The 21,100-nt window shown below is 44.2% G+C and overlaps 1 protein-coding gene across 4 annotated transcripts in view; it reads right to left on the bottom strand.

The window, feature by feature from the left end:
- Window positions 1-252: 252 nt before the first annotated feature.
- NPRL3 (NPR3 like, GATOR1 complex subunit) overlaps window positions 253-21,100 on the bottom strand; it is a 42,196-nt gene continuing 21,348 nt past the window's right edge. For all 4 annotated transcript variants that reach the window (XM_075286020.1, XM_075286023.1, XM_075286024.1 and 1 more), the window contains 6 exons: window positions 16,733-16,889; window positions 16,177-16,283; window positions 14,437-14,566; window positions 12,984-13,173; window positions 10,919-11,111; window positions 253-488 (listed from right to left, as the gene is read on the bottom strand). In XM_075286020.1, the coding sequence (XP_075142121.1) occupies window positions 323-488; window positions 10,919-11,111; window positions 12,984-13,173; window positions 14,437-14,566; window positions 16,177-16,283; window positions 16,733-16,889 (943 nt within the window). In that variant the 3' untranslated portion in view covers window positions 253-322. The remainder of the gene's footprint in view (window positions 489-10,918; window positions 11,112-12,983; window positions 13,174-14,436; window positions 14,567-16,176; window positions 16,284-16,732; window positions 16,890-21,100) is intronic.

Here is a 21,100-nt window from a genome sequence, read left to right as displayed (position 1 = left end):
TGGGGCCTCCAATAGACCATAAAAAAGAAATTCCTGGGCAACCCCATTAATCTGTGAGCATGAATGTTGTATGAAAGAGCAGTAAAATAGTTTTGTGCATTCATATTCCTTACTATATTGCATTGTACGGAGAGCTATATAGCGTGATAACTGTACCGTGGATGTGGCAACAGGATATATCTCCTAATTACATACAGGTCAATGTATAATAATAATCTAAAGTATAACACTCAGCCACAGACAATATGCAGATATTTTATACCAGTGCTTTAATAAATAAAATATGTACAAAGTAAAACATCAGCAGTATTTGGCACGTCCATTAAGGTAAGACAGACTGAAAGACAGATATAACCGGGTCTTCGTGGTTGGTCACTACTAGTACGCTCCGGAATTTATCAAACAGCATTAATAGCTGTGACCGTCGCATGTTCTCATTGTACATGATCTCTTCAAGATGGTGTCGACCTCGGAAATAGTGCAAAAGTCTAAGAAAAAAGAGAGTGAGGTATGAAAATGCTAAATTATTACCAGGCCCCATAACCCTCTGGCAATAGCTTATCTCCATGAGAACTAAAGGACGAGGTAGTCGAAATCCAACAGCCTGGTCCTTATCACCCTCAACATTTGTAATCAGAGAGGATCAGGGGGCGACCATACACATCCGATGATCAACAGGTTCAGCCAACAGTCATCAAATGTATATGGGCAGCTTAAAATCCAGCTTCCAAAAATATCAGATATAAAAAACAAAAAAAAACTTTGCAAGTCTTCAGTAGGTGATACCTTTTTTAATGGCTAACTCATAATGATGACAGAATATGACGTTTCGAAGCTTTCCTCTGAGCTTCTTCTTCAGATATAACTAAAAAACACTCTGTAGAGGCTGCATATTTATAACTGGACACAGGGCTAGAATTACAGGAGGGAGGGGGGGAAGAGGCTAGTTACTATATACTTATAACAACAAACAATCAATTGCCAGATCCCCCAGTTCTTATCTTAATGGCTGTCTTAATGATGTGTATAAAAAGACATAAACCCACGTGAGATGTTCATCCCATTGTCCAACGTCTGGAATAGGGTCATGGCCTTGTACTCATAAATCAGTCGCTGTTTCCTTGATTTAAAGTTCCCTTTTAAGATCAAGATTTTCATGTCATTGATGATGCTGTGGTGTTCCTGGCAAAAATGATTTGGCACGGGAAGATCAGTTCTCTGTTGTTTGATTGTATGGCGATGTGAATTAATTCTCATTCTGAGTTTCTGACCAGTCTCTCCAACATACAGATTTTCAGTGGAAATCTGATGGAGCAATAAGCCTAAGCAGCCTCATACCAGCAAGCCCTAGGACAGGGACTTTTTATATGCTTCCAAAACTGCACAAACCTGGGAACCCAGGGAGACCGATCATCTCATGTGTTGGGACTCTCACTGAACAAATCTCTGGATGGGTGGAGGGCACTCTGAAACCCCTAGTGAAGGATACAGCCAGCTACCTACAGGATACTACAGACCTATTAAACAAACTATCCACTATAGGTCCCCTTCCAGATGGAACCATCCTGGCCACCATGGATGTAGAATCCCTGTACTCCAACATTCCACACCAGGACGGTATAAATGCCTGCCAGTTTTTCCTGGAAAAGCGAGGTATGAACGCTGAATCGGTGGTGAAACTGACAAAATTCATCCTCACTCACAATTACTTCTCCTTTGGTGACTGCATCTATTTACAACGGACCGGCACCGCAATGGGGAGCAAAATGGCGCCACAGTACGCTAATCTCTTAATGGCCAAGCTGGAGAGTGACTTCCTCTCCACCTGCACCATTAGGCCTCGGGCCTACTATCGCTTCATTGATGATATCCTAATCATTTGGATCGGGTCTGAGGAACAGCTGAAAACCTTCCATGAACAGTTCAACCAGTTCCATCCCACCATCAACCTGACGCTCAATCACTCCTTCTCCGAAATAAACTTCCTGGATGCAGTCATCAAGATACAGGACAACAAAATTGAGACATCGCTGTATCGGAAACCAATTGACCGCCCTACGTACCTAAGATGGGATAGTTTTCATCCTAAACACATAAAGAACTCCATTGTATACAGCCAGGCCATCAGATACCATCGCATATGTTCAAACCCTGCAGATAGAGACGAACACCTTGGAGGCCTCAAAAACACATTCTTGAGGCAGGGTTACCATCCAAGAACAGTTGATAACCAAATCACCAGAGCCACCAGGATACCAAGATCGGAGTTATTAAAATACAATACCAAACAGGAGAACACTCGGGTACCCCTGGTTGTCACATACAACCCCCACCTGGAGATGCTGAGAGGAATCACACGCAAATTACCGTATTTTTCGGACTATAAGACGCACTTTTTTTCCTCCCAATATGGGAGGAAAATGTGTGTGCGTCTTATAGTCCGAATGCAGCGTGTGCAGCGTCTGTGTCCTGTCTATGAGGAGCAGCACGGAGAGCAGCACGGTGCCTGCCTGCTCTGCCCCTCCTTCCCTGTCTGTGTCGCGTGTTTGCAGGAGCGAGATATGAGAGGCAGGGAAGTAAGGGCGGGCCAGACAGGTGAAGGAAGCGTGGTTTCAAGCTTGCCGAGAAAACCACGCCTCTTTCACCCGTCTGGCTCGCCCCTCCTTCACTGCCTCTCAGATCTGGCTCCGGCAATGAAACCACACAGACAGGGAAGGAGGGGCGGGCCAAACGGGAGGAGGAGGCGTGGTTTTCTCGGCAAGCTTGAAACCACGCCTCCTTCACCCCGTCTGGCCCGCCCCTACTCCCCTGCCTGTGTGTCTTCATTGCAAGAGCAAGATCTGAGAGGCAGTGAAGGAGGGACGAGCCAGACAGGTGAAAGAGGTGTGTTTTCAAGTTTGCTTAGAAAACCACACCTCCTTCACCCGTCTGGCCCGCCCCTTTTTCTCTTCTTACATAGCTTCACTGCAGGGTGTCTCTTTCCATCCATGGATGAGATTAGATAGAATAGATAGACAGACAGATAGACAGACAGATAGACAGACAGATAGACAGATAGATAGGAGATAGATAGATAGATAGATAGATAGGATAGATTAGATAGATAGATAGATAGATAGATAGATAGATAGATAGATAGATAGATAGATATGTTCAAATCACCCCATATCCCTACAATACATATAAAACAAAAACATTACTGTGAAACACATACACATTTGGTATCCCTGTGTCCGAAAGCCCCCGGTTTTATTTACATTGGTGAAATATTATATTATTAGGTTATTAAATATTTTACCAATTTTTTTTCCTTAATTTTTTTTTTCCCTATTTTCCTCCTCTAAAACCTTAGTGCGTCTTATGGTCCGGTGCGTCTTATAGTCCGAAAAATACGGTACATCCACTACTGCAAAAAGACAACCGTCTAAAATCCATATTTTCTGACCCCCCTCTCCTATGCTACAGACAGCCACCAAACCTCAGGAATATGATTATTAGCAGCTCACTGTCACCTCCAACTAACAAAGGAACATTCCCATGTGGACAGAAGAGGTGCAAGACCTGCCCGCACATACTGACCACTGACAAGATAGAGATACCAAACTCTAACAGGGAATATAAAATCCCAGGTACGTTCACCTGTAACACACCTAATGTGGTGTATTTGATCATTTGCACCAAATGTTCCACTGAAAATCTGTATGTTGGAGAGACTGGACAGAAACTCAGAATGAGAATTAATTCACATCACCATACAATCAAACAACAGAGAACTGATCTTCCCGTGCCAAATCATTTTTGCCAGGAACACCACAGCATCATCAATGACATGAAAATCTTGATCTTAAAAGGGAACTTTAAATCAAGGAAACAGCGACTGATTTATGAGTACAAGGCCATGACCCTATTCCAGACGTTGGACAATGGGATGAACATCTCACGTGGGTTTATGTCTTTTTATACACATCATTAAGACAGCCATTAAGATAAGAACTGGGGGATCTGGCAATTGATTGTTTGTTGTTATAAGTATATAGTAACTAGCCTCTTCCCCCCCTCCCTCCTGTAATTCTAGCCCTGTGTCCAGTTATAAATATGCAGCCTCTACAGAGTGTTTTTTAGTTATATCTGAAGAAGAAGCTCAGAGGAAAGCTTCGAAACGTCATATTCTGTCATCATTATGAGTTAGCCATTAAAAAAGGTATCACCTACTGAAGACTTGCAAAGTTTTTTTTGTTTTTTTATATTTTATAACCACTGGCTAACACGGTACCAAAACAAACATTTTCCTTTTACCAAAAATATCAGCAAATACATCCACAGCTGTGATAAATACTTAATGTTTCCTTACGCAGCATTTGCTTGCGCTCCTTGTATAACTGTTATTTACATGCAGTGAATCTATTGACAAACTACATTTCCCATGATGCATCTGCCTGCTCTCACTCTCTCATTCTCCACTCCCCCTACAATTAAATCACAGGTAATAAATCACTCCCACATCTGAGGTCACATGATGCTGTGATGTTTCACCCCCAACTGCTATGAGCAGATAATGCAAAGAGGGAGCAGGCAGATGAATCATGGGAAATGTAGTTTGTCCACATATTCACTGCTTGTAAATAACAGTGATACCAGGAGCAGCAAGTACAATAAAGTCAAGGAAAGGGTGCACAGGGAAAAAGTGAAGATTTAGCACTGCTGTGGATTTGTTTGCAGATAATTTTTGGAAGCTGAATAACCCCTTTAAAGGAAGTCTGTCTCCAGAACCTGGCATACCAACAAGACTCACAAGTTAGGGTCTCCTGAATTAAACAGAATTTTCCCCTTGTGAATTTTGTGCTTCCTTTGCTGAGATATTGCTGTTTTTTTTTATAAACACACAAATGACTTCTTTGGAACAAGGCATTGTCACTTACCTTTGGGGGGCATTGGCAACACCCTTGTTGCTCCAAAGAGCTCATTTCTACAGTATATTGACAAAAAAGTGTTATCTCAACAACGGAGGCAACGATTCAGGAAGGGAAAACCTCATATAATTCGGGTGACCGTAACCTTTCAATGATATGTAGGTTGATATGCTGGCTTCAGACGACAGGGTTCAAGTTGGTGATTTCTTTCTTGGGAGCAAAACAACCTGTCTGACTTTGTGTCCAGTTAAAAAAAACATTGGGATTTTAAAAACAATCCTATTCACTAGCACTAACCGGACACGCAGGACTTTTGTGTCCGGTTAAAAAAACCGGTTTCGCTGCGAAGAGGCAGAAGACGCTCACGGGCGGTCACTTTGTAAACCCAATCAAGAGAATGGGTTTGAAAACTGACTGCCGGGTTTCCTTCTCCTGTCCAGTTTCTCTTGGCAGAAGACGGAAACCCGAAAGCGGAGACCAGGCGCAGGTGTGAACCTGCCCTTACATTGTTGTCAGTGGTGCATCGGAGATTCTGCATTGCCGGAATAGTTTACCAGTCTTTTGCCAGTGATGGACACTCATGAGTAGTAGCTGTTCCTTTTCTCAGTTCCATCTCAGGGCAGTTATTCAGTCATGTGTTCCCTTCATTCTACGTATAGTATTCTCTACATGTCAGGAGCCAATCAGAGGATTCACAGTTCAGTCCACAGTTCAGTCCAACTACTCTTATAACTCCAGGTTCACACTAGCATTCGGGTTTCCATCCCTAAGGTCCGCTTGGGCACCCAAAAGACGGAAACCCTATGCACTTTACCCGGGGAAACCGCTTAGGGTAGGGTCACACAATGGTTCAGGCATTACATCCCAGATGGCGATTTCAGTATAAAATCGGCAAAAAAACATCAGACCCCATTATAGTCTTTGGACTCTGCTGGGTTTCCGCAGATTTAATACTGAAATTGACATTTGGGACGGAGTACCCGAACACTAGTGTGCACCTAGCCTAATCGGTATCCCTATTTATTAGATGGATTACTAATGGCTTTATAAGAAAGCATGTATGTTTTCTGTTAGCACACACAGTTTTTGCACTTGTTTTGTGGAATACCCTGACAGACGTCGCTTGGCTTTACTAGTATCCTGACACGAGCCTAGAAATGTGGAGTGGAAATCTCTTTGTAGCAGCGGCCATCACCAAGCATTCTAGCAAGAACTCAAGGAATGGGACCACATGAAGATTTACACGTGTATGTTCCTGAGGGTCCTTACAGCCAAAAAATGGCCAAGTACAGGCCCAACAGATTATACTGCACACAAAATGTAGATACGTTGTGAATGGGGTCGATCTTGAGATTTCAGGATCGTTTTTAAAATACTATTTCCGATCATTTTCCATTCGAACCCGATCCCAATGCAAGTCAATAGGATTTTTTTAATAATCAAAGATCGGATTTTAAAAACAATCCTATTTACTACACAGCATGGAGTCTAAAAATTGAACGTTTTAATTGTTAGACTCCACGCTGTGTAGTGATTAAAAAATCCCCCAGCTACTTAAGTTCCCCCTGCTGTCCACTTACCTGCACAGAAGCGCTGCCGCTGGTCCGGTCCCCACTGTTCTTGCTCGTCTTCTTGCCTCGCTGCCCCCGCCTCCCAGGTTAGTGTTACAGACCTAGGAAGAAGGTGGAACTTGTGGCTTAGGAGAGTGTGGGCGGGGAGACGTGAGTGCTCTTCTCCCAATACCTGCCCATACTCTCCTAAGCCACAAGCCCCGCCTTCTTCCTAGGTCTGTAACACTAACCTGGGAGGCGGGGGCAGCGAGGCGAGAAGAGGAGCGAGAACAGGGGGACCGGACCAGCAGCAGCGCTTCTGTGCAGGTAAGTGTTATGCCCGGTTCACATATGCTGATGTGTTCCGTCCGTAAGGGTCCGCATGAGAACCCTACAGACGGAACACAAGCGTAACTGCAAGCGCTGTGCAGTTCAAGCACACAGACCCCACTATAGCCTATGGGGCCCGGGCGCTTTAACTGCACAGCACTTGCAGTTGCGCTTGTGTTCCATCCGTAGGGGTCCTCATGCAGACCCTTACAGACGGAACAAATCAGCATATGTGAACCAAGCCTTAGCTACTAGAGATGTTAGCTAGTCTCCCATTAGAATGAATCTATGCAGCCGGCACACAGGGGGTTAAGCGGTCGGACGCCGGCACAGGCTATGTGCCGGCTGTATCCATTCATTCCTATGGGACCTAGCTAACATTGTTAGCTTTTCCCACAATGCTTGGCCTGTGGCAAAGCATTATGGGAAATAATCACCAACCTCAATCCCACCTAAAAAAATCGGGATCGAAATTCCGATCGTGATTGTGAGATTTACTCGATCGCCGATCGGAATCCGATCTTTTCCAATCCCGATCGCTCAATCCTAGTTGTGAACCTTGTGTGACTTTAGTGTAATTGTAACACTTTTGGCACTGCTTATGGTGACCCATCAGACCTCACTGACTGCCCCTGGCAATAATCCTGCTCACTTTTGCGCTAGTTTTTGATGTATGACCCTCCCCATGTCTTCTGCAGCTGTAAACTCTCTTCCTGCGCTTACTACAGCACTTCTAGCAGCCAAACCATTGTACTTCCATAATTGCTGGGTGGAAACATTGTTGTGGGAAAAGTAATATCTGCTTTGCTTTTCATTTCGAATCATCTGCCAGATCTCGTCCTCTGGGGAATACGCTTGTTTAAATAATAAACAAATTGAGGATTTTAGTTTATGGGATTTTCCATAGCCCTGGGATATAACAGATGTGTAACACAACTGACAGTGCACAGTTATATCCTCCAGCTAAAAATATCCAGACAGTTTGGGTTTATTTCCCCTATAAACCTGCTAGTACTGATTAGTAGATTAATATTGTTAGCACTGTGCTGTTCACTGACATGTAAAGGCTTCTGGTAAAAAAAATAATAACCCTCATGCTGAAGTCTTACTAACATGTCTGTAAGTAAAGCAACTCATGGGTTTAGATCAGGGTAATCTATGACACTGGCTCCGGGTCCACCTCGAATAGACACATCTGCTATGGAGGTGGGAGGAACTACCTACATGCTATAAATGCTAAGGTACAGCAGTGTAGATATGAGTGTGTTGTGGGCAGGTCACCTGCATCTTGGCCCTGTTTCAGTTCATTATTAAGAGCTATGTTGCAGCATCCTGGAGTAAGCTGCTCTTTCTATGTTTGTCCATTGTACCTGAAGGTTGTGTTGGTATGTCCCATCTTACATGTTTTATGTGTAATATCAGTGTTATGCAGCTTTCCCTGTTTATTTTTCCCCCTTTCAGTTTTAATCTAGTGCCTTGGTTCAGCTCTGACCAATCACAGGCCACTGTGCGGGGTTGTAAAAGGTCTCTAGCGTACCCAGTGACCGTTATCATCTAAGTCTAGTGTGAGCAGCCATCCTGCACAGTGCATGCTGTGCAGAGGGAGAACCCAGACAGGACTTTAACGGTCACCAGTAGAGCCTCTAGGGGGGCTTCTTCTTGCCCCAGGCTCATCCAGAGACAGTCCCTGAGACAGGGAAATTATTTGGTGCATCTCTGAGAGACATCTGCTAGCCGTGCCAGTAGGAGCAATGGAGGACCTTTACAGAAGTAACTCATTCGGACCTAGTGTCCAGGTACCTACTAGGTCTCTTTGCCCCCTCGACTGTGTCTGGCCCTGGAGTGGGATTGGGCTGCATGCGGAGTGTGCGCGGCCTAGCAGGTGGCACAGCCAGTGTCACTATTACTCCCATCCTCTGGTCTCCTCCACCGGGTTGCGGCAATGTGTTTTCGCAGATAAACTACATTGTTAAGTTGTGTTTATATTAGGAACCTCTGTCACATATTCTGTCATTTGTGATGTCCAAAATGGTGGCGCACCATAGACCCTATCTATAAGTCAATAAGGTGTGTCAAGTACTGTTGATGTCTGTTGTGTGTCAGGTCCAGCACCAGTTGTTTAATGAGAGCTTTACTTACAAAATCACGTAGCCAAATTTAAAGGGATATAGTTATATTCATCTGCTACCACCACCTTAAAGAGCACATTATAGTGTTACTCAGACCCTACCATCTCCTGCCAGTTTCACCCCATGTATAAGGAAAATGTTTGTTTTTGTACCGTGTTAGCCAGTGGCTATGAAATATTAAAAAAAAACAAAAAAACTTGAGAGTCCTCAGTAGTTGATACCTTTTAAATGGCTAACTAATAATGATGACAGATTACAAGCTTTCGAAAGCTCTCGGCTTCTTCCTCAGGTATATTTAAAGACAATTTCTGAAGGCTGCATATTTATGTACAAAGGGACACTCAGGAATAGAATTCTAGGAGGGAGGGGGGAAGAAGGTTATTAGTATTTGTATATACTTGTATGTACCAATAACAATACCACCCACCCTCCCACTTAAAATTCTATTCCTATGTTTCCCTCTGTAAATAAATATGCATCGTTCAGAAATAGTTTTGACCACCCATCCTATCTGAGCAACAAGAGCAGTGCTCCCAGGGCTTAAGCCCCGCCTCCAGTGCACCAAATACCTCATATGCATATGACTTCAAAGCTGTTTTCCTCCAAATCTACAAAAGTGACATAAACAACAAACCTTTGATATATATCACAGTAGTGTGCTCTATAATGTGATGTTAGCAGATGAATATGATTAGAGGAAGTGATAGACTCCCTTTAACAACCAGTATGCTGTACAGAGTGGTCTTTAGCAGCTCAGCACCCATTCTGTGTAGCCTTACACACTTGCTAAAGTCACAAGATTTGCACTTTCAAATCAAATGTGGATTTTATTAGAAGCCACAGAAAAAAAATGGAGGCTGACACTTCAAGATCTGCCTCAGATCTGTCAAAGGGTGGTGAATTCCTGCAAAAAATCCATCTCAAACCCTCAACTTGTGACTTTTTTTTTAATCCAAAAAGGGCTAGTACTGATATGGATCCCATTTCAATAGAGACATGCTAGTAATATAGTAATCTATAGCAGGGGGGCCTGCCATGCTAGGTTACAACAGGTTATTCTCTGTGCTAGAAATCCAGGGAAAATATAAGTAACTCCTTGCAGTTCTGAAAAACTCCAATAATTAGAAAAGACAATGAATTTATATATCCCCCTTTAATAAATGTGCCTGGCGATTCAGTAGAATCAAACATTCAAACATTAGTGGAGCTTTTATGACATCACTCTGTGTGAGCAGCAACTTAGCATCATAGCGGCCGACTATATACAAGACAGAGACTGTCCACCAGCTGCAATGGAAAATACATTCCACTTAGCAGGCTCTGTTTTTTACAGTACGTTTTATCTGACAGACCTGTTTTCATTATCATTTTTTCCTGCGGCCAGTACATTTACTTTCCATTAAGGAGACAGACAACACCCACCAGCGGCACAATGCACTGTCACACATTGATGCTAGACAGAACATCGCAGCCTGTCGAGTTCCCAGAACATACACAGGATTGTTGTTTTAATAGAGATGTTATCTGCGGCCTGACATAGTCTCTATGTATTTTCCTTCTGAAATGTATCTGGAACAATAATCCAGTGCTTGATAAAAGGATCAGCTTCTGTCCAGTGGTAGAAGTCGTGAGGACACGCGTAGTAATATGTGGTATTATTTATGTACTGTTAGTGCTAGACTTACAAAGTTAACTTACAATTTCCACTTACACGATGCGTAATGGTTGTCAGGATGGCAGGTACAGTGTCTGCCCTACTAAACAGGAGCTCGGAGGTACAAAGTCTTTTGCAGGATTTTCTTTGAACAAAGGCCCCAGCAAGTGGATCAGCTGGTTAATATACCGTTAAAAATTAGCCATAACCAGTCTCTAAATTCCTGCACTGACTTTTCTTATATGTATGTTATAGTTAGTGGACACTCAGTAGAGCAGATTTCATGACTGCCAGGCCATTCCGTCACTGGTATAGGACTCATTACCGCCTATATACAATGCTTACCTTGCAAACATTTTGAGATCCTCTTGATTTTGAGCTGCAGGAACATTAAGAATGGCTTCTCTCTCATTCTGAGTCAGACTTGCAAGAAGATTCTCTGTTGCTCTTTTATTCACAGGAGAGTCTCCCCCCGGCAGCAGCTCAGCACTGGAGTTATCCATGCTCGGACTGGTCAGTGTCATATCATCACTACTGGCTGTTGAGGAATAGTGAACGGACATTAATTCATAGTGACAAGACATTGTAATGTGCTTTTTATTAATTAATATTTTTTATTGAGCGTACATTTTGCTCCATGCACCTTGTCAGATCAAGGATTGAGTTTTAGGCTCTGAATTCTAATAACAATAGGAGAAGACTGAAGAAGGTTTAAAGGCCTTTGTTATAATGACAAGTTAGAAAACCAAGACGCCTTAATGTACATGTATAATTATGTATGTGGTACAAAAAACTAGAATAAAATTACTTCATTTTAAGGACTGTACAAAGAACCAGGGAAAATGTGTTACATGTGGATTAAAGGTGATTTAGACATCTATGTAGGAAAGAGTTCTTCACAGTTAGATTGCTCATGTTGTGAAATGTACCAAAGAAGGTGGTAACGGCCAGTACTGTATCATGGCGGGTTCACATCTGCGCCCGGTCTCTAGTTTAGCCAATCCGGACGGTTTCCTTCTTCTTCCCCGCGAAACTGGACAGGAGACAGAAACCCGGCGGTCAGTTTTCGAACCCATTCACTTGAATGGGTTTGTAAAGGTGACCACCCGTGAACATCTGCTGCCTATCCGTGGAGAAAACAGTTTTTTTAACCGGACTCAAAGTCCTGCATGTCCAATTTTGTGTCCGGCTAAAAAAAAAAGGTTTTCCTGCGGAGAGGCAGAATATGCATATGGGAGGTCACCTTTGCAAACCCATTCAATTGAATGGGTTTGAAAACTGACCGCCAGGTTTCTGTCTCCTGTCCAGTTTCGCTGGGCAGAAGACGTAAACCGTCCAGATTGGCTAAAGTGGAGACCGGGTGCAAATGTGAACCTGCCCTCAGCATGTAAAGGGAGTCTGTCATCTGTAAACTGGTTAGAAACCTAATCCCAGTACCTCATAGTGGGGATTCTACAGTTTCCAAACAGGTCTCTATTACTCAGCTTAGAAGTCCCATTTTTATGTAAATCACCATTTAGTTTATATGCAAATAAGGGGAAAAACTGCTTTGCCTGGGAATCTAAAATCTGGACAAGCTAAAGCACAGCCCCAGCAAATTTTGCGGATACACATGAATAACAGAAGTATACTTGGAAACTATAGAATCGCTTCTACATGGTACTGAGATTAGGTTTATAACCAATTTACTGTGGACAGACTGCGCTTTAAAAATTCTACAGGCTTGTATATGGTACTAAAGGTAATAACTATATAGGTATTAATGTTGTATAACTGATAGGGAGAGGTATAACTTGATGGACCCGGGCTTTGTCCCATCTGTGTATCTCGGTAGGATGTGGTTGCAGGTTTGAGATCTCACAACAAAATATGGATAAAGAAATGTTTAACTATGCACATCCATCTGTACAATAAGCGGGATCCATAGCTGAAAGGGATATTCTCATCATAGACACTGTAGATATGCTATAGGTGTCCGGTATGATCAGGGGATTGAAGAGGTAGCCATGATTGTTGTAACCCCTTCAGTGCGGTACCTGACACAGCAGTATAAGAATAGATGTAATCGTGTTGGGTAATGCAATGAAGGGGACCATTGCTGCGCTTTAGTTCTGCTCACCGATGGCTGCAATACTGCAGTGAAGGAGTGCGACATCCTATTCTGTGGTGCTACGGCCTCTCCCTTTATGTTCCACTGGGTGGTGAAACCTGCATCATGTATACACTGATACACTATTCTATATGTGACCAGCAGCAGGTTCTTGTGGTTCTAATAGGCAATCACTGGTTGATATTTATAGTACATCAGATGTGCTGTCGCTATACAGCCAAACCTACACCTAAATTTAACAATAATAATAATAATAATAATAATAATAATAATAATAATAATAATAATAATATACATTACTTGGTGATCCAAAGCTTAGAGCATTTGGTGTGCTTAAACTTCGTCCGCCAACTCTGGCAGCAAAAGGCGTATCTTCATCTTTTGACAAAGCGGCATCTTCTTTGGGTGGAACCAGGAGGCAGACAAAGGTGTGGATCTGGATTAGAAGTCGACGCTGAAGCATCCAAATCACCATCTGAATGAGGTGAGGCTGCAAAGTCCAACATGGAAGTCAGGATGGATTAATAAAACAATGCAAGGGGCAAAATTCTTACATTCAGCAAGACTGACATTTCTTGTAAGAACAGTTTTTATGTAAGATGATTAGATATCTTCTCTTGCCAATGTGGCCCTTTACCCGGTCCCAAACCACAATGTGCACTAAAAATAAAATCACCTCTTTACTGAGCAGCCGCCCAGATTCACACTGCTTGCATGATGATATATCTGTGGATGGAGACTAATGCCGGCCACAACTTTTCCCCATGATAACAGCCCTTTTAAAGCCTGGTACAAAGTATACCCTACAATTTCTGTACATAATTGCTATTATGTTAATAACGGAATCATTCTCTTAAACTACTAAAAGAGCATGGGAGCCAAGAAAATCTAGAATAAGCCCAGCAGGTGGTATGAGAAGCGTACGGGAGCAGAGACAATGTACAATACATAATTCTTACATTAATATTATATTATCGAATAATAGGTGGTAATGTAATGTCATAACAATTCTTGTGTTCCAGAAACTATTTACAAGAATACATAAAGGATGAGTTTAGGTAATATAGCCGTGCTGACCCTTATAACCAATGTAGAGCATCAGTTATCAGAAAAACTTTTCTTGTTGTCTACTGCAGACAGTCAGAGCTGCCCTGGAGGAATGACAATAAGACCATACACAGATACACTTCTCTCTTGTTTTCACTTGAAAGACCTTTATATATAATGCAGAGGTGTTCTTAAAGGAAGAAAACATAAAGACTGCTGTATGTCCTTACACCCCACTCCTGCAGTCTAGCCAAGAGCAGTGACCCCATGTTGTGGGTGTATCTTCAAAGTGCAAGAACAAACAAAGAATCACTGTGCTTAATATAAAGGTTTCGAGGGTGAAGACTTGAGTAAGTACAAGGACTATGTACTAATGCCTGTGGCCGAACAGAATGTAAAGGATTTCTGAATACCGAGCTGCAACCCAAATCAAACACTTGTAATATCTATCTATCTATCTATCTATCTATCTATCTATCTATCTATCTATCTATCTCCTATCTATCTATCTATCTATCTATCTATCTATCTATCTATCTATCCCATATCTATTTATCTATCTATCTATCTATCTATCTGTCTGTCTGTCTGTCTGTCTGTCTGTCTATCTATCTATCTATCTATCTATCTATCTATCTATCTATCTATCTACAATATATATTAGTGTAAAAGTGCGGGTGCTTTTGGACATTTTATTTCCCCTTACCTCTTGTCCTGGTGGTGATAATGGGTTTTTAAACTCTGATAAAGAAACAGGTAGTGAGAATTTAGACAGAACCGAGGGGAGGTCGTGTGCAGGAAACTGATGTGAAAACTGCTCTGCCAGAGATGAGTAACTGGAAGACATAATGAAGGCTGAGTGATACAATAGTTATATATTCCTTAATCTGACAACACTAACAGTGTATCCCATACTTTAACTTGTCGTCTGCATGATATTAGCAAGATATAGATTATATACAGGGCAGTGCAAATGTTTTAGGCCTGTGTGGGGGAAAAACTCTGCAAAGTACAAATAGAAATGTTAATATTTTTGTGAATAAAGAAATGAGAAATCTAAATCCTATTAATATTTGGTGTCACCGCCCTTTGGAGGAGGAGTCCTGGAAGTGATGATATGGCCCCTATAGTGTCCTGATCTCAACATCATGCAGTTTGTCTGGGATTACATGAAGAGAGAGAAGGATTGGAGCAAGCCGACAGCCACACAAGATCTGTGCTTAGTTCTCCAATATGTTTGGAACAACCTACTGAATTCCTTTACAAACTGTGTGCAAGTATACTGAGAATTGATGGAAGGCAAAGATTTAGATTTTTCTTTTTTTCATTCCCTCATTTCTTACTGCATTCTTACTTTACAGCATGTTTCCACGCCTGCCTAAAACATTTGAACAGTACTATATATACAATATATTCTTGCTGCACATACAAGTTTTTGTTTACCTTGCAGAAATAAAGCTTTAGGGTAAGTGTACAGGTATTTCAGACCTAAATCAGGTATTTAAAGTATGGCACAGTGTTACAATAGAGGCTAGATCTGTGCCTTTCCTGAGTTGGATGTATGTTGTTATGTAGCTAGACGGGTGTTGGCCAAATCTGACAACCATCTAATGTGTTTGGGCCTCTCCGGACTCCACCCCAACAGCTGGCGAGTGGGTCCGGCGTGTTGGGTTTCAGCATTCTTATTCTTTTTGCTCTTGGGGAGATAAGCCACCTTTCTCGCCTCTCAAAACATATGGCATATGCTTAGGGATAGCAAACTGTTTTCTTATGAGTACGGCCAGTCCTAAGTTTCTTCTTTATAGAGACTACTAACAGTAAATTGATGGCAGATGGGACCATAGGAGAAAAACAAGAAAAGACACAAATAAGGCTTTCATACGCATAAGAAAAAAGTCAATTTTGGCAGGACCATATGACTGTCTTGTTGTGTACAGGGCCCTCCAGGTGTTGCTTAGGGCGGGTTCACATCTTCGCCGGTCTCCGCTTTTAGGTTTCCGTCTTCTGCCCGAGAAACTGGAGAGGAGACGGAAATCGTCAGGCACTTTTCAAACCCATTCATTTGAATGGGTTTGCAACGTGTGAGCCCGTAAGCGTTTTGTGGTCTCCGCGATGAAACCATATTTTTTCAACTGGACACAAAGTTGGACATGCAGGACTTTGTGTTTGGTTAAAAAAAAAAAAAAAGGTTTTGCCGCGGATACCACAAAGCGCTCACAGGCGAACGCTGTATGACGGGTTTCCATCTCCTGTCAGAAGATGGAAAACTAAAAGCGGAGATCGGGGAGCAGATGTGAACCCGCCCTAACAAACACTGAATTGTTTTTTTTTACTGCACCTCCTCCACAAACCATAATTATTAACTAGGTTATCTGATCGGTCTATATTTTAATATCATAAAAATGTGCAAATTTCCACCAGATAACAAAGACTACAGTATACTTACAGCCCAACATTTGCATTGGGAGATAACATGTAGACATTGTTTTCACACAGTGGGTAAATGATGATGGCTTTCCCCCAGTATACCAAATGTGCAGCAAGTTGGAATACCTAAAAAAAGAGGAACACGGAGAAACAAATCATTAGATGAGGTGGGTTAAGCTGCTGATAACTATATGCGTCACAATGGGCCACATTTATACAGAGATGTAACAGTCTCTTCCTTGATTCTTTGCCTACAACTTGAAGTACTCTCTGTGACCTCTGGAGGGAGCCGTGTGACCATTATAATCACACTTCCTAGTAGCTTTTACTGGCTTTGCAGAAAAACAAACCCACCTAAGGTTATGTTCATATGCGGCAGATGTGTAACAGAAATGTATGCGAGCACTTTACGCGCACATGCTACATAAACAATCCCATTCACTTGTATGGACTAGAGCTTTTTGGCATAGAAATTTTGGGCAGGTTTCTCCTGATGAACTTGGCTCCAGGGTGCACAATGCCTATAGAGAAGTGGCCTAGTACCGTATAGCAGAATATAAGGAGGACAGCAGCACCTGTAATAAAGCGAGGTCGGCATCCTGAGCGAGTTGTTGCAGGTTCTTTACTGCACTTGCAGATTTAATAATTCTCACTAAAGCTGGAGAGCAATCCAGGGGAAGTTCGTTCAGCAAACTTTTCTCGTCCTTCAGGAGTAGAAGAGCATGATACGGCCTAAAAGGAGTAAGGTACATAGATTGTAAGCTCTCGCAAGAAGGGGATTCACTCTTATTGTTTGATATGTTGACATTTTTTTGTCACATTGTACTGTCAAATATCATGTCCCCTCTGATTTGTAAAGCGCTGTGGGACATGTTGGCGCTATATAAATACAATTATTATATGTATTATGGTACGTTTGCCATCTTGTCCCTAACTGAACACTGACAAGGGTCAAATTGATGAATTAACAGAATTCCTGAGGCCTCATGTGTGAGTGCACGTGCAAGTGTGCATGAGGCCTTACAGTATTCCTAAGTCATGTTAAAGGCAGTGGCGGATCCAGGGTTTGCGGGGCCCTGGGCAATTGACTTTGGCGGGGCCCTACTTACTGGGGGTCTCGCACTTCTAACCTGTACTTCCCAACTGTTGAAGACTAGAAAGAGGGAATAAAACGTGCGGCGCGCGCAGTTTTAAAACCCGCCCACTTTTATGTTGACTCCACCCATTCTCATTCAATTTTCATGTAATTCCACACAGTATAATCCTCCTACAGTTACCCGTAAATTATATCTCCCCCCCATTTTCATATACACCCTTCATCTACCCCTAGTTTCATGTCCCCCCCCTCTATCTCTGTCCCCAGTTTCATGCCATTCTCCCCCTTTATCTGCCCAGTTTCATTTCCCCCCCGTCTCTGCCCCAGTGTCATGCCGTTCTCCCCCCTTCATCTGCCCCAGTGTCATGCCGTTCTCCCCCCCTTCATCTGCCCCAATGTCATGCCATTCCCCCTTCATCTGCCCTAGTGTCATGCCGTTCTCCCCCTCCATCTGCCCCAGTGTCATGCTGTTCTCCCCCCCTTCATCTGCCCCAGTGTCATGCTGTTCTCCCCCCCTCCATCTGCCCCAGTGTCATGCTGTTCTCCCCCCCTCCATCTGCCCCAGTGTCATGCCGTTCTCCCCCCTCCATCTACCCCAGTGTCATGCCGTTCTCCCCCCTCCATCTGCCCCAGTGTCATGCCGTTCTCCCCCCTCCATCTGCCCCAGTGTCATGCTGTTCTCTCCCCCTCTATCTGCCCCAGTGTCATGCTGTTCTTCCCCCCTTCATCTGCCCCAGTGCCATGCCATTCTCCCCCCTCCATCTGCCCTAGTGTCATTCTGTTCTTTCCCCCTTCATCTGCCCCAGTGTCATGCCATTCTCCCCCCTCCATCTGCCCCAGTGTCATGCTGTTCTCTCCCCCTCTATCTGCCCCAGTGTCATGCCATTCTCCCCCCTCCATCTGCCCCAGTGTCATGCCATTCTCCCCCCTCCATCTGCCCCAGTGTCATGCCATTCTCCCCCCTCCATCTGCCCCAGTGTCATGCTGTTCTTCCCCCCTTCATCTGCCCCAGTGCCATGCCATTCTCCCCCCTCCATCTGCCCTAGTGTCATTCTGTTCTTCCCCCCTTCATCTGCCCCAGTGTCATGCCATTCTCCCCCCTCCATCTGCCCCAGTGTCATGCTGTTCTCTCCCCCTCTATCTGCCCCAGTGTCATGCCATTCTCCCCCCTCCATCTGCCCCAGTGTCATGCCATTCTCCCCCCTCCATCTGCCCCAGTGTCATGCTGTTCTCCCCCTTCATCTGCCCCAGTGTCATGCCGTTCTCCCCCTCCATCTGCCCCAGTGTCATGCCATTCTCCCCCCTCCATCTGCCCCAGTGTCATGCTGTTCTCCCCCTTCATCTGCCCCAGTGTCATGCCGTTCTCCCCCTCCATCTGCCCCAGTGTCATGCCATTCTCCCCCCTCAATCTGCCCCAGTGTCATGCCGTTCTCCCCCTTCATCTGCCCCAGTGTCATGCCGTTCTCCCCCTCCATCTGCCCCAGTGTCATGCCGTTCTCCCCCTCCATCTGCCCCAGTGTCATGCCGTTCTCCCCCTCCATCTGCCCCAGTGTCATGCCGTTCTCCCCCCTCCATCTGCCCCAGTGTCATGCTGTTCTCTCCCCCTCTATCTGCCCCAGTGCCATGCCGTTCTCCCACCTCCATCTGCCCCAGTGTCATGCCGTTCTCACGTTCACACACACACACACACACACACACACACACACTCACCATTCCTCGTTCCCTCGCAGCTCTCTCCCTCATACACATATTGTAGCCGCGATGTGATGACGTCATCACATCGCGGCTACAAATGCCGGAGCTCAGCGTTAAAGCAGGAGATGAGCTGTGACAGCTCCGGCTTTAAAAGCCTATGCATTCAGCTCATCGGCGTCTACCGCCGATGAGCTGAAATACATAGGCGTTTAAAGCAGGAGCTGTCAGCTCCTGCTTTAACGCTGAGCTCAGTTGGAGTTGGGACATGCCGACCGGGACCATTTTGTTAGGTCCCGGCCGTGCCGCGGGGCCCCGCTAAGCGCGGGGCCCCGGGCGGTTGCCCGGCTCGCCCGGCCCTGGAACCGCCCCTGGTTAAAGGAAGTCTCCAGGTCACCAGGAAGCTCATTATCAAGCCAACCACAGCACATTGTAGGGGACGTTAAGCTGAACCAGCACCGCATCTGTATATGAGGCACGGTGAGACAGCGACGCCAGGCGGCACTCTGCAGGGGTCGGTAGCCGTGGCAATTTTTTTTTTCTTCACAGGAAAAGGCCGCTCTAAAAATAACCCAAGTGGCCTCTCCTGCGCTGGTTTAGACCTCTGTGTCAGCGGTGTCATCACGCCGCCTATGCTGAGATACAGACGTCTTATCGCTGGATGAAGAGGAAGCGGCAGCAGCGGAAGCAGTGGCGAGGTCGGTAAGTATCAGAATTTTTTTGTTGTATAATTGGCCGCTACCTGTTGGACTATCCCCAACAGGTTACGGCCTATTTACCTACCTGCCCGGGCCTGCTCATAGCCACCCCCTGCTTCCCCTTCTACTATAGGCCGCAGAGGGCAGCAGTGTTCAGGCCAGGGCCCAGGCCGCGATCCCACTGTCGCTATTATTATACTCAGGCGTCTTTTCAGACCCCCAAGTATAATAATCGGAGCCCCAGGGGAGGTGAGGGAACATAATAAACAGTGTTACTTACCTCTCCGGGTTCTGATGTTAATCCTAGCAGGCTTCGGGCCTATATGGTAATGTCCCAGACGTCACATGGTCAGGTATATTACCATATAGGCCCAAAGCCTGCGCTAGCAGTACCACCGAGGCCCAAGGCCTGTGCTAGTAGTAATAGCCTGTTACTGCTAGCACAGGCTTTGAGCCTGTATGATAACAGGCTGTTACTACTAGCACAGGCTTTGGGCCTGTATGATAACAGGCTGTTGCTACTAGCACAGGCTTTGGGCCTGTATGCTACTGGGGTGGGGGGGGGGGGCTCTTTTGATGGTCCGCCTCAGGCAGCAGAGAGGCTAGGTTCACCACTGAGCTGAACACCATCATACCCCTTTAAAGAGTCAGCGACCTCTTTTGTATGTCGTGCCGATTTCTTAATGTTTTGTTGTTTTCAGATCTTGTAGTGAAATGTTTCTTTGATATACCGAAGTACAATTCTAAGCATTTCATAAGATTTCACTAATGCATCAAGTTTGTACATAGACTGAATATTTCCAGTGTTGACCCTTATTATTCAAGACTTTTTAAATGATTCCCGTCATGCTGGATATCAGCTTCTGGGCCAAATCTTGACTGAGGGCAATCCATAGCTATGCTTTTCTTATTATTATTGGCATCCCTTCCCTTTTTGACAGCATCTTAATCTCATTCAGTGCTTGGAGCTTCTCACAAGATCTGTTTGTGATAAATTCCACAGATTGTGATAAATTCCACAGATTGTGATAAATTCCAAGGACTTATTAGACAAGAATGGGTTGTCATCAGTCAGGACTTGGCACAGAAGCTGATACTCAGCAGAATTGTAGAGAGGAAGATTTGTAGATATTGAGCCTTTGCCGAATATTTATCTATTTCTCAATAAAACCTTAAAATCTTATGAATTCCTTATAATTGTACTTCAGTATATCATACAAAGATCTGACTAAAAGATCTAAAAACGCTCAAGTAGCAAACTCCGTGAAAATGTGTGTCAGTCTCAAATCCTTTGCCATGACTGTGTGGTAGTAGCTGATCATTTCTACAATGGCAGGTGTTGAAGGAAAGAATTGGTGATGTATTGCCCTCTCCCTATGAAAACCACATACACATCCTGCTGAATGTGCATGTGTATAACAAGGCAGGAGGAATAGTTGTTGGCCTAGCTTGTGTTC

The sequence above is a fragment of the Leptodactylus fuscus genome, chromosome 8, assembly GCF_031893055.1.
Source record: "Leptodactylus fuscus isolate aLepFus1 chromosome 8, aLepFus1.hap2, whole genome shotgun sequence".
NCBI lineage: Eukaryota > Metazoa > Chordata > Amphibia > Anura > Leptodactylidae > Leptodactylus > Leptodactylus fuscus.
This window is presented reverse-complemented; position numbering and strand designations above follow the sequence as displayed.